Source organism: Lasiosphaeria miniovina (genome assembly GCF_030549165.1).
Source record: "Lasiosphaeria miniovina strain SMH2392-1A chromosome Unknown B0T26scaffold_8, whole genome shotgun sequence".
Classification (NCBI taxonomy): Eukaryota; Fungi; Ascomycota; class Sordariomycetes; order Sordariales; family Lasiosphaeriaceae; genus Lasiosphaeria; species Lasiosphaeria miniovina.
The window spans coordinates 3664264-3684078 of NW_026848227.1; the positions used below are offsets into that span (position 1 = coordinate 3664264).

A 19815-nucleotide genomic window follows, 5' to 3' on the forward strand; every position below is an offset into this window, starting at 1 on the left:
GCGCAGCTGCAGGGGATGGCAAAGCACTACTGGTAAGTCTAAACGATTGCATGATCAGGCTGTCGGTTGAAAAACGGTCAGAGAATGTCTCGCCTCATTTGTGAACGCCTGAAGAAGTCACGTACCGTGGCGAGTGTCTGTGTGGCTTAGACTGCAGCAATGTAGCCAGTGGTTTAGGATCCCAAAACCAATTTGCGCCTCGGCGACGATTATGGAATACTTGACATTGAAATCGAACCAACGCTCCACTTTCTACACCTCATACACCAACCCAACCTCTGGCCCATACTCTCCCTTGGCCAGACGATCCCAGCTGTGGCTGAGAGCGTCGAGACCCTGTCCCCATTCCAAACGCAGTCCTGGAACAGCGCCTTCGGCCTTGAACCCCTCCCACGCGGCGGTCTGCTGCGGGAGGTACACAGCAGCGCTCAACAAGGCAATGGCTTTCTCGCGCAGCCCGCCGGCATTGGTCTGCACGACGCCGCTGCCCTCCTCCTGCGTCAGCAAGCTCAGCACCCTGCGCGCCTTGGCCACGGGCTCCGAGCCGACCACCACGACCTGCAGCCGCTCGCAGCGAGCGCGTAACGCCTCCATCCATTTCTCGCCCGCATCGCCACGCGCGCCAAAGTTGACCAGCACGGTCTTCTTCCTCGCGCTCGCCGCCGCCGTCGGCTGGCCCGCGCCCGCGCCCGCGCCCGCGCCCGCGCCCGCACCCGCCGCCTGCGCAGCCAATACCGAATCGTCGCCGCCAGCATCCTCCACAACCCCCGTAAGCCGCTCCAGCACCGCAGCGTCGGCCACGTCGTCGTACAGCACCACGTCGTCGAAGAAGCCCGTCTCAACGGTGAACGCACGCGACCGCTCCGAGCCCACGGCCACGACCTTGCGCGGGCGCGCCGCCGCCGGCCGCCCGTGCCGCAGCTGGTGCGCGAGCGCCAGCCCCGTCTTGCCCGACGGCGCGAGCAGCACGACCAGCGCGCCCGCGACGTCGGCGTCCTCGGCCGTCCACGCGGGGTCCGGAATCAGGCCCGGCGCGGGGTTGCCGCCGAGCGGGTGGATGGGCGGCGACGCGGCGGCGTCCCACGACAGGGCGAAGCGGTTGAGCATGTACGCCGTCTCGAATTGCGGCTGCATGAGCGCGTCCCAGCCCTTGCTGCCGCGCGTGGCGCCCGCCGCCGCCACCGTGTAGCGGTTGTAGATGGGGATCAGCCGACTGCGGTGCTCGCTGGTGTCGTGCCACATGCCCGCGGCAGGCCCGGGCTCGACGCGCATGTCTTCGGCGGCCGTGCCCAGCGGCCAGTACCCGTACAGCTGCGTGCCAGCCGGCAGCCCGGCCACGGTGCTCTCGACTACCTCGCCGTACCCCCACGCCGAGATGCGGCAGTACTTTTCCGTGTTGTTGAACGGCGCCGGCAGCGCCGCAGGCATCTTCCACACGTAGTGCCACGACAGCGGCGGGATGCTGCCCAGCATCGCGTACGTGAAGTTGTTGGTCGTGAGGGCGAGCAGCCGGCTGCGCACGCGCACCGAGCCGGCCGCCGTCAGCGGCGCCGCTACATGGTCAGAGAGCGCCACCACGCGCTGGTCCGTGTGGTCTGATTTGTCGATGACCTGGATCGCAGGGGGCGCGGCGGTGGTGTCCATCTCGTTCTGGGTGTTGTGAGTCAACTCAGACTAGCCTGGATTTGCGGATGCGGTCAAGATAAGCCTGTCACTGGCGGACTGCGGGGAGACCGTTATATGTACACGTGTAGACCTGGAGACGTGGTACGGAAACGGGAGTGCAGGTGGCGAATTTATTGGGCGTGTGGTTTCGCAAGACGCGGAGGCGAAACTGGTTGCATTAATTACCACCTTGACGTAGCGTTTTATCATGCGAGCGACTTGAAGCTCTTTCGATCCTGAACGGATCAACGCGCGTCAGCTGACCCAGTCCCGACCAGCGTATTCGATACGACGAATCCGAGATCCGCTTCCGCTGCGCTGCGCTGTGCTGGGTCCAACCTAGGAACGGGGTACCTGGCAAGCATGCACACTGCTTGCGATACGCACTAACGAACGTGTGATTCCCTGCGTAGAGGGTGGATCCTGTTTATGGGGCCCCCACACTGCATCGGATGATGTGTGCGAGTGCGAGCGTCGCTTACGTAGGATTTGGTTGTTCGTAGTGCTTTGCCGAGTTGGGACAAGGAATCCTCCTTCACACCTTTGCATCTACACTAAGTTCTCTGGTTTCCATTCGTGTTACTTGAACCATGGCTCGCAGCAAGGGAAAACCGACAACACGATTAAAGCAAATACGATATTACCAAGCCAAATGTGCAACCAATTAGCACACTGGGCGAAGTGAGCAATCAGAGCTCAGACCGGTTCACTGGGGAATCAATAGCTCACTCCTTCACTTTTTGCTGCACCTTGGCAAATACTTAACTATGCTCATCTTATTAAGTGTGTGCGTGGTGATGGGTAACTAATTAAAAGCCATCTCACCTTAGTCTTTACATAGCTAACATAAATATTACTTGAGTTTTTTACGATATACTTGTGAAGAGCTGGAGGAGATGGAGGAAATAGTATTCGTAGAGCAGATTTCTAATAACTTAAAATTTTGGAACGATGTGCGGGTGAAGTTATTTGCAGGTGTGGCAGTAGTAAAGCTGTAGATAGTTGCCCAGAGTTGTGAACGCCCTTGGTTTAGAGCCCTGGCTGCCCTGGTGAGCCTTGGCCAGATGGGCTCAATTGCTAGTGTGGTGAACAAACTGCTCAAAGCCCGTTGCGCAATGGAAAGAAGCCTTTTACCTACCCTCTAGTACGAATGTAGAAGCCCTCACTTTGCGATGGCCACAAACACAAGGACAAGTGCATTGATCCGCCTCCAATGACCCCTCTATGAGCATCTCGGATGTCCGATTTTGCCTCTTCATCTTCTGCTCTTCATTTATCCCATGCCGAAACAACTCAAGTAGGTTCTCGTCTTCCTGTGTTTTTCGGGTACACCTTTCTCTTACGGCGCATTTCGTTGAGCAGATGATATCACTGCACCAGAGCATGTCCTCATACGGATCAGGACGGTGCGCCGGCGAGGGCGGCGGGGTGGGAAAGAGGGGGGGTGGAGATGCAGACGTGGAGATGCAGACGTAGAGATGCAGACGTGGAGAGTTCGAGTGCGGGGAAAGACGGAAAGGGAAAGGAGAAGGGGTCGTGAGCAGGAAGCTGGTGGTGGGGGCCGGGTGTAAATAAGCCCTTGTCGCCCGGCCCCTAAACCCTAATTGTTAGGTATCGTATATCCTACCAGCTGGTATCCAAACTTGTAGGTAAAGAGGTTCACATATGCCCTCTTCAGGTACCGTGCAATTGCTTGACATTTTACTGGGCCGTGGTAGATGGTTGATAGTGGTCATTTAGTGTGTGCGTGGTGGTGGTGGGTGTAAGCCATTTCACTTTTGGTGATAACTCCAACATGTGTAAGTCACTCTCAGAGTAGACAAAGTAATATACATATGCTATGCACACACCCTACGGGTTTCAATCCTCTCGATCCGGCACAATCAGCGGAGACGATTCGGTTGGGTCTGTATCGTTGCTCGTCCCAGACTCATCCACGGGACCCTCCTCCGCCGCCTGGTCTCCAAGAGCAAATCGAGCCCAGATAGTGAAACACAATGCCAACAAGCACATGATTGAAACTCCCCAGTACGGCGAGCTCAGCGGCCACCCGTATTTTAACCCACGGTGGAAGAGGTACTCGATTACTTTGACAAACACCACCCTGCCAAACGCCTCGAGCACTTGGTCTAGCAAAAGCAAGTCCATGGTCGCTGATTCGGCTTTGCCGATTGTCGTAAGAATCGATCGCGTGAAGCACGTGTACCAGACTGACGGAAACACGGCTACGAGGCCCGCCGCGAACATGGTGACTGTAGTGGCGGAGGCCAGGAGGACACTGCCGATGAGACCGGCCAAGAGGCAAAGAGCGACCTTGACGATATCGCGTTTCACGTCCGCGCCGCTTTCACCTGCTGAGAGAGCTGGCGATGCCCTTCGGGGCACTGCCTTGAGCATGGTGGAGAGGGTGGTGATGAAAATAATGACGAATGTTGGAATCTCGGCCCAGCCGAGAATGCGACTGGCGTCGCCGACGGACAGATCGAATCGTGGGGGAATATACAACCTGCTCAGCGTAGAGATGGAAAAAGACATTGCGTTGGAGAAGAGTGAAGGCAGCAGCACAAAAATAGCAAGGCGTCGTCGGTTGTGAGGAACGAGTGTGCAGTGGGCCTCGAGCTGGAAGATGGAAATTAAAAGACTGTAACCAGACTTGAACACGTCGATGGCGGCAGCGCAAATGCACATTTGCGTGTTGGGAGAGCCGTGTTTTGACTGCCAGGCCTGGGGCAGAAGGAGTAGAGTGCCGAGTATGGTGAATACAAGGCCAAGCCAGAGGCATTTCCACGGGCCCAAGGTCGCCATACACCACCCAACAATCATATTCGCCGAGATTCCAGCCAAGCTGGGCAATAACGCGTCAAGTAGGAATATCGCATTCGATCTACTGAAGCGCGATTGTCAGAGACAGGAGCGAAGAAGGCCAGAAAAGAAGAAGAAAAAAATACACGGTCAGGTTCTAATTGATTACCTGCTGCCTGGGCTTGTTTGGCCTGCAGCCGCGGTTGTCGTCAGGACCATGAAAGTGATGCCTCCGCCGCCGGACAAGGATGAAACGAGCGGAGACAACCAGACAATGACACCGAGAGGGATCCTCCCGTTGGTGAAGGCAATCGCGGCCTGCACGACTTCCCCAAGAACGGACGAGAAGCGAGCCCAGAAGAGACCCTTTTGCACGCCCACCCTAGTTTAGAGACGCCGAGAGTCAAAACTGCACATCCTAAGCACCGTTCGCACCGGGGCCGAGCCTGTGGGGTTTTATGGGAGGATGGCTGGTAGGTAATTACGATACCTTTTCCACACGGGAACCCAGAAGAGGGCGCTGATGAGACCGAAACCCCCCCAGAACACCAGCCCGGCGCTGATCTCCACCAGCCGGGCCTGCACGGCCGGGACGTGTCTGCACCTGCTCTCGTCCTCGAGGCTGCCGAAGAGACAGTCGCGGCCGCGGACGTGCTCGCAGCAGAGGACGCTGCCGTAGATGCGCACAAACGGCGCCTGGACGAAGACGCCAAAGAAACAGACCCAAGCCATGGATACCATTGGGACCCACGGAGATAATTTCCGGCATTTTTCTGGGTCTGTGGTGGGCGGTGGCGGTGTCGGTGGTGCGCCTGCGGCGGGTGATTCTTCGTGTTGATCCATTCTAGGATCTAAATGCGAATTTAGATCGGGGCTGTCTTGTTGATTGGGAGAGAGAGGAGCGAAAAGAAAAGAATAGGAAGGTTGTGCTGGGCGAAAAGCTGCAGATGCTCTTCTCTGGGAACAGGCGGAGAAAACGACAGGCTTGGAGCTTGCGAGCCCGGAGTCTGGTGAGGTGCATTCGCCGAATCCGCTCAGCACGGGCGCGCTCGCCCCGAATCCCGGGGCTGTGCCTGCGTCGCTATCCAAGACCCACATTGGCTGCCGTCTGATGCCATAGTTCCGACTTGCAGAGCCTTACTAATAAGCTTGAACTCGAGTTACACCCAGACTCAAGAGAAGTCAGGGCGCCCACTCATAGTGCTGGACTAGTGCGGTACCCACCTGACATCTCCCGGAGTTCGGCTACGTAGGCCCTCCAATTAGCGAAGAGGAAAAAGGCAACCTAGGCAGAAGTCACTGGGGCTTTCTGGGGGAAAATTGCCATCCAATGGATTGGACGATTCTGACGTGATACGTCATGCAACTATCTAATTAGCCCTAACCCTTAGGCGCATTTTTGTATCGCTGGCGTGGCAGGATCCTGCCCTCTTGCGGTTTGCGTCTTTGCCTTTCGTCTTTGCATCTTTGGCACTGCAGCAAGACTTTCAGCCACCTGACAACCGTACCGTTGGTATCACATACCGTTGGTATCACAAAGCCCTATCTCCAGCCCTTGACGCCTAGCTGACGGCGTAGACAAGCATGATAAAGGACAAAAGGTGTCAGCGTCTGCCTTGTCTTGGTAGTACTGATGCTAGAGTATCGGTCAACCTTGTGCCGGCTTCGCCTGAGACGGGTTGTATTTCGGCATGGCTTCGAGTCTGCAGCGCTTCCGCTGTGATGTGATTGATTGGATGGGACAAAACAAAACAAAACACATGGATACTTGCCGGCAGAGCGGCCACGGCCTCGCCGTATCTCCCTGACAGCTTGTGGCCCCTAGAATGGCGTCTTGGGCTGGCGGTCCAGTGGGTTAGGCACCGCGCACACCACCTCGAAGTACGCGACTCTAACCTTACAGGGGGGTGCAGTACCAGGTACTTAATACCGGCGTGCGTGCTCCTGGGCTGGCCTTAAAAAACACGAGGGATGCAGCCGAAGCGAGCAACAAGACGGACGAGGAAGGAAGCAACCCCGCTGCTGCACACCATCTGCCTTCCCCACGCAATACCTGCCGTCTTCCCAATGAAGAGAGCCTAAATTCACACATTTACCAGCAAATTCCAAGTCGAGGCACTGGGCGGGCGGGCTTGACACGATAGCCGCATCAAATCTGCCTGCGCTAATACGCCCGCGTGGCTTTGTTCTGCCACCGACTCGAGACCTGTGTAGTCTCTACAGCCTACGTAAACCTAATACAACAGAATGTCGCGGTCCCAGCAATCCCGGCACGGGAACAAGAAGGGATCGAAGTCGGGGAAAAAGGACCACTGTGACCCCTACACCGAGTTCAACGTATGTCGAGGTTTTCCATGCCCCCCTCTAATTACAGCTCACCACCTGCAACACTTGCTCATTAGGCCGCCAGTGTGGGAATAACCAGATTGGATGTGGCATGTTCAACTCTGAAAACATTCGCCAGAAATGGCCAGACCTGAAATATTTGCCTCGCCCGGAACCCGAGGATGCCAAATCAAAGGACCACGCGCGGTGGAGTGCAGAGTACCAACACTGGAGAGGCCTGAAATGTGGCGGGAAATGGGGCTACTTTTGCAGAAAGCATGGAGAATGGGTATCGTGCAGCGAGGTAGAGCAAAAGTTGGTCTGTGAGCAGAATCAAGAATCGGAGAGTTCGTGCCCTGTCAGCCACAGCCAACGGTCTCAGAGCATTGCGGGCACGAGAGCAACCGGGGGGCAAAGAGCGCAAGCCGACCACAGCAGCAGAACATTGGAGGACCAGATGAACTCACTTGACATTGGCGATACAGCAGCCGACGACAGACCTGGCCGAGACAGCTACTTGGAGTCGTCCACATACCCAGGGCAAGAAGTACACGACAGCTACTTCGAGCCGTCCACATACCCAGGCCAAGCAGTCCACGACAGCTACTTCGAGCCGTCCACATACCCAGGCCAAGCGGTCCACGACAGCTATTTCGGGCCGTCCACATACCCAAGCCAAGCAGTCCACGACAGCTACGTCGAGCCGTCCACATACCCGGCGCAAACGGTTCAGGACGGCGAGGCCGCCTCGTCATCCGCATTCACAGAGACACCGCGCGACATTGAACCCCCTTCATCGTCTACCACCTACGCGGCAAGCTCTGCCGAGACGAGCGGGGCCGACATATCTACAACACTCGCAGGCCAGCCGGCCATGTTCAGCCACGAGGACGAGGCCGTTCGCACTGAACACGCCAGCCAGCCTCACGACGCAATGCACCCGGAAGATGCCCAGCAGCAGGGCGAGCCCCATCAACCAGCGAGCCAGTACTACTACGGGAGCCACCCCGGAGCCAGTGATACGGCCGATCACATGTCCAGCCCCCCTCACACGTATTACGCATCTCATTACACGGACTACGGAGACGGCACGCACGCACAGGGACATGTTTCGGGCCAGGCTCATCACGGTGGCGGGCCGGAGGACGAGTTCCAGCAGCCGCCCAGCCACTACTATGGGAGCCACCCGGGAGCCAGCAGTTCCGCCTATTACCCGGAGTACTACGCGGGTTACAGAGACGGCGGGCACGCGCAGGAGAATGTCTCGGGCCAGGGCGCCGAGCCATCGACATTTGCGTATTACGGCGGCGGGCCGGACGAGGGCACGTCACAGAAAAGCACAAAAAAGCAGCGACGTCGGCGTTGAGGATCGAGGATTGTGCAGCACGGGCGGGCATCGAAATCATGGGGCCATGTTATGTATTTTCTCACTTCTTTTTATTATTTCCATATTGTTTCTTTCTTTCTTTCTTTCTTTCTTTCTTTCTTTCTTTCTTTCTTTCTTTGTTTGTTTGTTTGTTTGTTTGTTTGTTTGTTTCTTTCTTGCTTTTTCCTCTCTGTCTTTTACCTATTGTTCCATTATGACTTCTAACCATTTGTTGGCCAATTTCCTGTCTCTTTTTCTTGTGCCTGTCCTGCATACGCGGTTATCTATTTTAGCATCAAATTCTTACAGCTGGCAATCCTTTCTCCTTTTCCCTGTAGCTGTAGGTAATCTCCCCCCCCCCCCCCCCCCGTCCCACCCCCCTCCCCTAAACATTTCTCTCGTCAGTTGGCCAGCCCCGCCCCCAAAAACTGGATTGTCACACCATGTCCACGGGAGCCTCGGTGAGATTGAGGCTCAAGTTGGAATCCTCCGAGCCTCGCGCAAAAAAGAAGAAAAGGCGCAATCATGCAGAGGCTCGGGGCAACTGTTCATGATGTGGGGGGTTTCGCTCGATTACCGAATGAGGGGAAAGGAGCAACATCACACCACCATCTTCTGCACCTCTCATCTCTCAGACTAATTGGGCAGACGGATTGGGTGAGTTCCCCGTACAACCCTGTATCAGCGCTTATGAATTGATCATCCGTATTTGTAATGAACTGTACACCTTTCCAGGGTAAATGATCAACCGACAGTGCCTCGAAAACCGCGTTTAAGATTCTCTATCCGTGGCCTCCTTTGCGATCAATGCCCGGGGATTAACGTACTGTACGTTAATACCTAGTAGGTACCTAGGTTATTCCGTATTTCGGGGGCCAATACCGGGGACTCTGCCCCATTGTTGAGGTTGGTGTATTTGAGCGAATCCAAGAATAAGTGGTGCGTGGCACGGGTGCATATTCTTAGGAGCCAAAAACATGCAAAAGCAGTCAAAAAAGAGGTTATTCCAGGTGTATTGTGTTGTGTTGTGAGGAAGAAAAAGGCCTGCACCAGCAGGTCCAGGGACCAGTGTTGACCCGTGAAAAGGCGGTCTAATTAGCTGGCCTGTGCGGGCGCTGCCTGGGCTCCCTACTCAGTACTAGACCATGCCGAAAGTGTAAGGTCTTTATGACACATCACGTAACACAGCGTCGGCTGTAGCACAGACGATTCGTCAGTGCTTGGATGGTGGTCTACAAGGGCCATCGTGATTGCTAGAAGCCCAGAGCCTTGCCACATTTCCTGCTAAATGGACACGACTGGTCCACGAGTGTGCCGCCGCCCGGTATGCGCCAGCCTCACATTGGATTCGGGATAGTGTTGCCTGCGGCGGCCCCCTCCATGCCAATGTATCAGTGTATTGCGGCCCTATGAATTTTTTTGAGGCCAATGTAGCGCCGAATCCTTTTTCGTCTGGCTGCATCAAAGCATGGCTTGGTTCCAGGCAGGCGTGTCTGACCACCACCATCACATCGCCCGGTTATGCAGATGTTGGCGCTCGACCGTTCTGCGCAGAGAGAAATGTGTGTCGAAAGCCGCCAGCCAGCCAGTGCGTGCAGCATTAGGCGGCAAGTGGTACACCCTTGGTGGAGGGTTGAAAGTGAGCGCCCTGGTACTGAGTTGGGCAGCGATACGAGATGGAGCGACAGCTCTTTTGCTTCTGGCTGCAACTTGGAAAGGGGCTCGGAGAGAGTTGTCTGTGAAGTAATTAATTAATTAATTAGAGCGAGCGGGTGCCGATCACCCTCTTATAGAGCCGGGGCCGGCCAACGACCACCTTCGATCTGCATCGTGTAAGACAAGAAAGCGAAGAGGAGGCGGGAAATGGAGAGCGAGTCTCGTGACGGTGGTGCTGTGCGGGACCTCCAGGCTCAGTGGTGGGGGTCCGCTGTCGAGGTAGGAAAAGCCCCGGGAGAATGCCCTATTTGGATCCCCTACCTGAAAAGAGCAGCAGCCTCCTGCATCTACCCTAGCTATGTGGGGAGCGGTTCTCACCCGAGGCGCCCGGACTGACCTTCAACCAGAAATACAATAGTCGGCTGCCGGTGAGCAGCAGGGTTCCCGGCAAGGAAACAAAAGCTCATCGTAACTTCATCGCGCTTGGTGGCAGGAACCAGCCAGCGGGGCGTCCAATCACTGCCCAAGACCTTGTAAACAGCGCAGTCGATGCCTCCAACAAATTTACCACATCACGGGCTAGCAAGGGCCACCTCGCCAATCTCTACTATCAGATTGTCGACCAGATCCGCCGCCACTCCAAGGCGATTGACATATTTATCCAGCAGCAACCCACCGTCTCTGCCGTCGTGTGGGGAGCAATCCGTGTTCTTCTCGAGGTCAGTACCCCCCGCCTCTAATTACCCACTCGCCTCCATAAGACGGCATCTGCTGACTAAGATCGTCGAATGGCCTATTGCCTGTTAGACGGTAGTTGACAAGGAGGAAGCCTCTAGAATTGCCGGAGAGGGCATCCGCGAGGTAGTCGACCAACTTGCTCGCTGGGACAACGCCGCGGCCATCTTCCCCACGCACAAGGGAGTCGAGGCGGCCGTGGTCGATTTGTATGTCCGCATTCTCGACTTTCTGGTGCTGGCCAAGGACCACCTCGGATCAAGTGCCTGGAGTAAGTCATTTCCTTCACCTCGCCATCGCCTCGCGCAGGTAACCCTGATACAGTGCCTACCGACAACACAGAACGGCTCGGCGAGTCGGTCATGCGGTCCAAGAGAGACGAGCTGCAGTCTAACCTGAACCACTTAAAGAAAGCCGGAAAGGCATTGGATATGGAGGTCCAGACAGAGTGTTTGTGTCCCGCCAAAGCTGCAGCTCGCCGACGGATAGACAACCAAACTGACTCTGCATGTGCACCCGCCTCAGTTTACAGTCGAATGTGTACGCTTTCCGCCCCCCTTGAACGCACAGTATCCGCGTGTTTGGTCGCTCACAACTAACAACGACACGAGCAGACGCCAATACGAGCAGCAGCAAAAAGGACATAATGGACGCAATCGCCGCGCTAGAAGGTGAGTGCGCATTGTTGTGCCTCGCACGTGCTTGGATGCAAGGGTGTCGCTGCTGTGATCCACTGGAACTCCTTCCTCCAAGGTCGGATGTGGTTGTTCCTCGCCTCTTTTACTTGCAGCGGCTTTCAAAAAGGCCGGCCTAAAAAAGCCGGCCTGTCAACCATTTGCATAACACGTTTGCGAATCCTGTCTTAATCGTGTCACAGAGTCGCCGATCACCGCTGACGTTGACCAACCCCCCCTCGACAACAGCGAACAAAACCAGAGGGGGCCTCTATAGGTCTACCCTATTAGGTCAGTACAAGCCCTGTCCAATTCCCAAACAATAACACAGCCCCGTCCAATTCCCAAACAATGACACGTACATTCCCCTCCGGTGCCCAACGTACCATTTGATGGCCGTACTCTGTTTTAGGCCTCCATTGCTTCACATAGTACGGCAAGAGAATTGGGTAGCCAGCAACCTAACTATCTTGACGTGGGATAGACGAGTCTCGGGAGGCAATGAGAGAAATCATAATGGGATACCTCAAGAAAGACGTGATTGGTGGGTATTGGTCCACGTTTATTCGAGGCTCCTAGGTTTCCTCACCGCCCGCTGATACGGTTCCAGCACCACGCGTCCTCGATGAAATCCAACAGTGGCTGCAGCAATCGACGGCCGAGCACATTGCCCTACAGGCGGATGACCCGGTAACAGGGACACAACAATGGGTGGAATCCCACCGAGTGTTATCAACCTGGCTCGATAGTTCAAGCGAGGATCTATTTCTGCTCGTACAGGGTCAGCTAGGTACATTCACCCCGTGCTCGTCTACACCTCCCCTCTAGTTCTAAAATACCGGGCCTAGGCTCTGGCAAGTCCGTGCTTGCGCTCAGCTTGACAAACAAGCTGCGAGGCCGCCCTGACTCGCCGCTGGTCGCACATTACGAGTTCTCGAGCCGACGCGGGCCCTCGATGCTAGCGGCATCACTCCTGTCCCAAGTCCTCCGACGTCCCGAGCTCCAAAGCAGCGACGCGCTCAAGCCCATCCTCAGCCGGCTCCAAAGTATCGCAAGCATCAACACTCAGGGGCCAGACTCGTGCCGTTTTGCCGAATTGTGGCGTCTCACGACGAGCGCCCTGGCCCTTTTGCGAACGACGCCCCTGTTTGTCTTCGTCGACGGCCTCGACCAGCACCACTTCGACGACAGGTTGCCGGTGCAGAAATTCTTAGAGAGCCTGAAAGCTCTCTCTCGCTTGCCACACGTCCAAGTGGCGGTATTCTCGCGGCCGCAGCTCGGGCTCGAGGCCTTCGCGCCGTCGTGTGTGCAACTCGTCCTAACCGAGCAGCTCTTGGCGCCAGACATTGAGCTCTTCGCGGCCGCCAGGTTCGACAGCCTCGGCATACCGCCCGAGTTCCGAGACAGGGTCACGGAGCGAATCCGCCTCGACGCCAAGGGCTCGTTTCTGTGGGTGCGGATGCTCCTCCTGTACCTGTCGGAGCCGTGTGCCGAGTCCGAGTTCGTAGACAGACTGCGCGGCTGCCCGCCAACCCTCTCGTCCACCTACGACAAGATGCTGCAGGATGCCGTCGCGAGGGGCGCCAAGACGCCAGATGCCAGGCAGAGGTTTGTCGAACTGCGCCGCAGGATCTTGCTCCTCGTCTGCGAAGCCCGCGAGCCGCTATTGCTGTCGGAGCTGGGGCGAGCCCTGTCGCTTGGCTCCTACAACGTCGAGAAGGCGGTAATGGACCACTGCAAGCCCCTGGTGTCGGTCTCAGAGGGGCGCGTGCACCTCTACCACCCGTCTACGCGCGAGTTTCTGACGGACCAGTCGCGGCAGCTCTTCACCGACGGCACCGACACGGTCCTGTTCCCGGCCGCCGAGTCCCACCGGAGCCTCGCGCTGCAGTGCCTGCGGTGCCTGCTCGACCCCGAGTACGCGTCCAGGGGCCGCATCGGCCAGCTGCTGCACCGCAACTTTGGCAAGGCGCTGCAGGCGAACCGCGCGCCCGACCCCGCGGCCGGGCTGTCGTGGGGATACGCCGCGCGGCACTGGGACTTCCACCTCGTTGCCGTCGATGACCCCGACGACGAGCTGCTGCGCGCCGCCGCCAGCTTCCTCCACCAGCCCCAGTTCGCATACTGGAGCGAGTGGTCGTTTGACTGCGCCGGCAGCGCCTCGCGGGCGTTCGCTGCCGGGAGGACCCTGCAGACCTGGGCCGCGGGCCTGTCGGCGGAGGACCAGGCCCTGCTCAGCCTCGACGGCTACTTCTCACGGCCGTACACGGCGCTGAGCGAGTCTTACCGAGACGCCGAGGCCGAAGACAAGGTGCTACAGTGGCTCGCGCTGATGCGGCTCGGGCGGTACTACGTCGACAAGGGCGCCAACGACGACGCTGCAGAAATCCGCAGGCTCGCCAAGGACGGACTCATCGCAGTCCTAGGCACCAACCATCCGCTGAGCCTGCAGGCGCGGACCGACTTCACGCTCTCGCTCACCTTTGACGGCCGCTACGAGGAGGCCTACGCCGAGTTCAAGACCATCGTCGCCATCGAAGACGAGAACTACGGCACGCGCAGCAGGGAGCTGTACCGCACGCTGCTGGCGCTGGGCGAGACGGAACTGTACCTGACGCGGTTCCGCGAGTCGCTGGAGACGCAGGCCCGCGCGGCGACGGGCTTCCTCAAGTTCTATACCCAAAACGACAAGGAGTACCTCAGCGCGCGCATGTGGTACTGCTACCCGCTGATCGAGCTCGGCCGGCTAGACGAGGCGCTCGAGATCCTAGCCGCCATCGTGCAGAAGCGCACCGAGGGCTACGGCGCCGACGACCTGTTCGCCGCGTCGGCGCGCTTCTCCGTCGGCGTGGTCCAGCGCAAGCAGCGCAACCCCGCCGCCGTCGGCAACCTGGGGGACGCGCTGCGCGTGCGCCGGCTGTGGGTCGGCCTGGCCAGCGTGTGGGCGCTCGACTTCGCCATCGAGCTGCTGGTGGCGTACCGCGACTTTGGCGACACGACCAAGGCGGCCGACCTCCTCGCCGAGCTGGACGACGCAGCCGCCGACGCGGGGGGGCTGCCGTTCAACCGGACGTGCCAGGTGGAGCACGTGCGCGAGCTGCTGCAGTGGGACGGCGGGCGGCGGGACGCGGCCATCGGCGCGCTGCAGGGCGTGCTCATCGGCGCCGACCGCGGCCAGTACAACCGCGCGCTGCTGTGGGTGGCTCTGGACCTGGCGGGCATGCTACGCGCGCGCGGCGGCGATGGCGACGCGCACCAGGCCGAGGCCATCTTCAACCACATCCTCGTCGACCGCCGCGAGACGTCGCACCTCGTCGTTATTGCTGCTGCGCAGCAGGGAGATGTCGCCGGCAGCAAGCCCGGGAGCAGCGACGATGCAAGGCCGCTCGCTCCGCGCGTGCTCACGGCCGTAGCGGGACGGGCGTTGGCGCTGGTCTGGCCGCCGAGTACGGCGACGGGGGACCCGCAAGACTGCGAGCGGCCGCGCCGTGTTAGCGGCGGCGACGGCGACGACGGCGATCTGGAACCAGACCCGCCGCGCCTTCTCCGGCTTGCCGAGAGGGCTTTGACTCTGGTGAGGAACCGCCGGTTCGACGAGGTCAACGAGCTGATGACGGCAGAACAAGTCGCGTGGTCGTGTCCGGAGGATCTGTGGCTGTGGTCGGGCAGCCCAGCCGCTGACACTACGTGGATGAAGCCGCCCGAGGGAGTGGAACCAGCGGTGCCAGGTAAGGGTTTGTGAGATCTGCAGATTTTTCCGTTTGGCTGATTAAGTAACGTGAGAAGCAGGGAGTAATTGAATTATATCGAAGATTAACCAAGCGATTAGGAGCCGTCGTCTACTACTTATTACCGTGGTATAACTACCGCTCGGCGGCTCTCCCCACAAGAACATGGATTACAGATCCCTGGACCTTTAAAGAATAGCGGAAAACAAAAAACAAAATGGTACATATGGCCGTAGCCTTACGGATATTTTGCTTCTTGGCTGTGCGCAGTGGTTGCGTGAGATCAATGCAACTTTGAAAGCTGGAAACGGTACTTGGTTAGTCTAAGCCAAGTGAATTTCAGCTCTTCGTGTCCAATACACTTATACAGTTTGTCTTAATTATCGGCAGGCAGCAAGCAAACACGGTTGAACGCACCCACTCGCGCGTGTCGGTCTGTGTGACGGGGGTGCTGTCATGTTCGCTCGAACGGCCCCTTCTTCGTGCATTTTGTTATAAGATGTAAGTGCCGGATCAGTGGCTTTCAATTGCTTGACTTTCTACTATGAGCGGCACATGCCGGCGTTAACCTTTTAATATATGCGGGTTGGTGGGTACAAGCCATACCACTTTTAAAGCAAATCTAACTATGGAAGTCCCTCCTTGAGCAAAGCATTATTAAAGCAGACGACATATAATATAAGATGCACGAATAGTTCTCTAGACCTGCTTTAATCAAATATCTACCGAACTCTCTGGAAGAAGCAGGGTATAGGTGCTAATAAGATGATGACACGCGTTTTTCCGCGGAGTAGGATGTAGGTGCTGTCGCGGTTGAGATGACTCGACACTTGCACTCCGATACAGCCGCTACGTCATTACAAATTATAGCATATCTGGACTTTATAATAGATACGTAGTCACTGCCTGTCTAGGTGTCTAGGGTCAACGGTACGTATAGAGACGGGGTTTTAAAGCAACCGCAGAAGAATGTAGGTACCAGCTGCCGGCACGAGAATGATGCACGAAAATCCATATATCACTGCATCTACCGGCAGATTGGCGTTAAAGGTATCACGATTCAGCCCACGCACGGCTCTCCACTAGAGAGAGGGTGTAGAGTCCAAAGAGAGCAAGCATAAAGGCCCACGACGCCCGTCTGTGCCAGGGTCTCAAGTTCGAGATTGACAGTTCAGTATATATGCAAGCATGAATATAAAACAAACAAGCACCGGGAGAGACTAAGAAAATAAAATTGGAATAAAATAGGAGAACGTTAGTGGCGATCTCGCTTGGGTAGATGACTAGGTCGGTGAAAATAGAAACTGTCACGGCCAGGATTTGCAGACATATCAGCGCCGCGGCCGGCTGTAAAAAGCATGTCCCGTGATGGTAGTAGTCGCGATCGAGGTTGTTACGTACAAGGCGCCGGATTTCGAGAGTTTCAGGGGGCACGTCCCCCTGATCCAACTCGTCATGTGGCCCCTCGAACTGGGAGGGCGCTGGTTCTGGAGAATGGCGGGCACCAGGAGGATTATTGCCTGTAGATAGGTTGCCTGGACGAGCATCGGGTTCCGAATCAGATGTTCCAGTAGCCCGCCAAAGTTCCGAGACGATCCCAGCAGTCGGGAGGAGCGAGGCGACGAGAAGACAAACCGGAAGAATCTGACCAAACGCCCAGCTGTCCTCGTCAATAACGACAGACTGCTTTGCGAGTAATAGCTTTATCGTTCCCCATATTGCGGATACAAGTAACCAGTATGTCTTATAGGCTATTAGCTTGAATCTCAATTTCATCCCTGACTGATAAATTTCATCCCTGACTGATAAATTTCATCCCTGACTGATAAATTTCATCCCTGACTGATGCGTGGGGATGGGAAATAGGGAAGAGATGGAAGCCTTACGTCTGACAAATTCGAGACGAGCAAGTCGGCGTAGATCCTTAATATGAGCATGGCTGTCATTTGTATGGAGAATGTCAATTTCCTTATCCCCAGTTGTCTAATACGGAGCTCCCGGGAAGGTTGTATCACATATATACGTCGAATATGGGTCTTATATTTGTTCCTCAGGGCTCTTCTTGCTCTCCTGACGGCGTTTGATAGCGATGACTGAAGCTTTATTACCCGGCTGCCGAGGCTGAACACGAGGAGCAGCATCGATATGAGAACGGACTGGAAACTGGACGATGCCTCGAGTCCCACGTCGGCGACGGCGTAGTGCCACTCGATTGCTCGTTGAGGGCTGAAGAAGCAGATTGCGTATGAGCCAGGGAGACCCGCTGATCCTTGCCACGCAGGCCAGTTGAAGAACATGGTGGGGCCCATCGCCGTGAGAAGCATCACGGACAGGATCATCATTAAGGATAGCCGAATCCACTTTTCGAACGGCTTCCGGTGCAGATATCGGCGTAAAACGGTGAGACCGGCGATATGAGTAAGATTAGAGAACCAGGCAACCAATACTACCAGGAGGAAGTGGTAAGCTGAGATGCCGTGTCTCAGGTCCGCGTATCCACTGACGAGAATGCCGAGACCAGTGACTATCTGGATATCGCACATAGCCAAGATCGCCTGAGAGTGTCAGTATGACGACACCAACCGTTGAGAGCGAGCGGGCATAGATATTAAGGGGAAACCGATGCTAACTTTATCGAATGCGGCCTGGAGCTTGGGGTTCCTCCTCATCCACTGGAGTGCTGGCGGCTGTCTAGTGGGTGAGAAAACCATCTCGACCATGGTCTTAAACAGGGCATCAATTGGATTGGCGACCAAACGGTGGTTGCTATTACCGGCAGCTGGAAGTTCAAGTGGATCCTGGCTTGGATCGAATATTAAGAAATAATGGATGAGAACGAGGACAACGCATATCCATGCTGTCCCCAAGTAACCGGTAAGAACCTGAGGTCCAAGTCAGCACGCGCGTCCCAGGCGACTTGTAGGATTGCGATGCTACTTACTCCTGGGCCAGCCACATCAGCGTATGGCTCGAGCGCTCGCCTCCGCGATGAGAATGAACAGTTATAGCCAGACATTGTTGACATGGGTTAATTACTACACCGGCCTTCCTCACAATTCTCGAGGCTTCAACTTCCATTTGTGGAAAGTCGAGAATCTACTCCGTCGGAACGAGAAAAGGGCAAGGCTCTGAGGTTTCAGCACAAGCCACCAGCAGCGACTTTGCGGGATTTCGGCTTAGTGCCAAGCGCCTCCTCGCAGGGCCCAGACCGCAACAGAGCACTCTGGCTATCAGACGGTAGGTAGCGAAAAATTTATGCGGCGAAAACCCCACCCCCACACACACGCCCTCGCATCCGGCGCAGATTCTCCGTTCTAGGCCCCCAAGCTTCACAACCCTAGTAATTTTGCAGACACCTGCAGCACTATTCCGGCGCCACCATGCAGCGTACCCTGAGAGGCTTGCGCAGTGTCCACGAGCGTGCCGACACGTCGTCGTAGAGCGGCATGACCGACCGGCTCACTTGGGTTGGTCGTGGCTGAGTCTCGCTGAGTCTCGTGCCGTGCTAGGTCAGACATCGCGTTACGTAGGTAATTAATGGTTAGATAATGTCTGTTCGCCAAACACGGTGGATTTGTCGAGCCGCGATATACCGGGTTGGCCCGTCGTTTCGCGCCGAGGTGAGCGCTCGCGCTGCGGCTGGTGTTGGTAGTCAGTCCATATACTTGAGAAGAAGGGAAAGCGGGGATGCGTTCCAACCCTCATGGCAAATCTCGAGCATTAGGGAACGGCTTCTCGCTTACGCGGCTGTCACGATCGACGCCTTTGTGTCGACCATTCCGCCCCCCTGTGTGGTGTTGGGGTAATTAAATATCAGCGTGTGGGCCAGATACAGCGATGCGAGAGTCGACGTTATCAAGTCAACTCGCAAAGGACAAATGTGTCCCATGGCTGGCTTGTCACTAGCAGTTACCGAGGCGTTTGTGGTTCGGGATGCCTACCGACATATCGCGATCATTGGTCAAGACATCTGATCTGCGTCCTCGTTGCCCTGCTGCCCAAACACGGCGAGGTCAGCGTCCGGATCGAAGGGTTCTTCCAGCGCATCCTCGAAGGGGTAACTATCATCAAAACCGTACAGGTCGTAGTCGGCATCCAAGTCAAAGAGGGACCGAAGATGATGGCGACGGTCGAGGAGGGTAACTAAAAGGAGAGAGTATATAGGAGCCGAACTATTCGGTCACACGACGTACATATTATGGGCCTTCTAAATCTCTCCGCCAGGGAGTTAAAAGTCATTGAAACAAGAAAAATACAATTAATGCTCATGCCCGCCCATGATTTGCCATTCACATACCATACTTGATGCCCATGATTCCTTTTTCCAGCCATCTGGATTGGTGGTGACTTCTCGTCGTTTAGATAGGGTATCGGATGTCGAAGGACTTCAGTGAAGGAGTCATCGGACAGGTCGTAGATGACATTCCGAAGCGCTTTGGTTTGAAATCTGCAACCATTCTATCTGGCAATCCCGGCATCGCGAATGCTCGCAATAGCCGCAATACAGGTTTTCGCTCGGTCCCAGGACGACATACCCGCAATTACAACACCTCCAAATTTGGCGTCTGTTCCTTCGTGAGTCCTGCCCTGTGTTAACGAAAACACTTTATCTTTGTGCGCACAGTCCGTAACGACTTACTAGGGGCCTCCGAGGAGCAGATTGCGACGACTGGGACCGAAACACCACCGTCCCTGACCGTTGTCGGGTTGATCGGAAGCTTGTTGGGAAAGGGTTCGGATACCGGCGTAAACGATTTCTGGCCAACTTCGATGGGGAATTTGACAAAAAAGGCATGTTGTAGAATGTGGAGAGGATTCTCTTTGCTTCGAGCGCTGGTTTCTGCGAGTTTCTCTGCTGAAGAGC

The 19815-nt window shown here is 56.3% G+C and overlaps 6 protein-coding genes across 6 annotated transcripts; 2 read left to right on the forward strand and 4 right to left on the reverse strand.

Annotated features, from left to right (window-relative positions):
- Window positions 1-252: 252 nt before the first annotated feature.
- On the reverse strand, window positions 253-1644 carry B0T26DRAFT_658924 (uncharacterized protein; the record flags this gene model as incomplete). Its single annotated transcript, XM_060438913.1, has 2 exons — window positions 253-645; window positions 766-1644. The coding sequence occupies 2 exons, from the start codon at window positions 1642-1644 to the stop codon at window positions 253-255; spliced, it is 1272 nt and encodes a 423-aa protein (XP_060290806.1).
- Window positions 1645-3396: 1752 nt separating this feature from the next.
- On the reverse strand, window positions 3397-4740 carry B0T26DRAFT_733356 (uncharacterized protein). Its single transcript, XM_060443146.1, has 2 exons — window positions 4637-4740; window positions 3397-4552 (listed from the first exon to the last, which is right to left on the reverse strand). The coding sequence occupies exons 1-2, from the start codon at window positions 4684-4686 to the stop codon at window positions 3526-3528; spliced, it is 1077 nt and encodes a 358-aa protein (XP_060290807.1). The 5' UTR covers window positions 4687-4740; the 3' UTR covers window positions 3397-3525.
- A 24-nt stretch (window positions 4741-4764) lies between these two features.
- B0T26DRAFT_733361 (uncharacterized protein) lies at window positions 4765-5722 on the reverse strand. The gene has a single exon (XM_060443147.1). It carries the CDS (start codon window positions 5563-5565, stop codon window positions 4924-4926), a length of 642 nt encoding a protein of 213 aa, XP_060290808.1. The 5' UTR covers window positions 5566-5722; the 3' UTR covers window positions 4765-4923.
- Window positions 5723-6744: 1022 nt separating this feature from the next.
- B0T26DRAFT_518417 (uncharacterized protein) lies at window positions 6745-8189 on the forward strand. Its single transcript, XM_060435464.1, has one exon. It carries the CDS (start codon window positions 6905-6907, stop codon window positions 8156-8158), a length of 1254 nt encoding a protein of 417 aa, XP_060290809.1. The 5' UTR covers window positions 6745-6904; the 3' UTR covers window positions 8159-8189.
- Window positions 8190-10021: 1832 nt separating this feature from the next.
- On the forward strand, window positions 10022-15023 carry B0T26DRAFT_681569 (uncharacterized protein; the record flags this gene model as incomplete). The annotated part of the gene is made up of 9 exons (XM_060440650.1): window positions 10022-10093; window positions 10171-10533; window positions 10622-10820; window positions 10892-10999; window positions 11164-11220; window positions 11708-11767; window positions 11834-12013; window positions 12072-14951; window positions 15013-15023. 9 exons carry the CDS (start codon window positions 10022-10024, stop codon window positions 15021-15023), a joined length of 3930 nt encoding a protein of 1309 aa, XP_060290810.1.
- A 1965-nt stretch (window positions 15024-16988) lies between these two features.
- On the reverse strand, window positions 16989-18729 carry B0T26DRAFT_757447 (uncharacterized protein; the record flags this gene model as incomplete). Its single annotated transcript, XM_060446247.1, has 6 exons — window positions 16989-17021; window positions 17060-17506; window positions 17582-17638; window positions 18343-18456; window positions 18545-18590; window positions 18695-18729. 6 exons carry the CDS (start codon window positions 18727-18729, stop codon window positions 16989-16991), a joined length of 732 nt encoding a protein of 243 aa, XP_060290811.1.
- Window positions 18730-19815: the final 1086 nt, after the last annotated feature.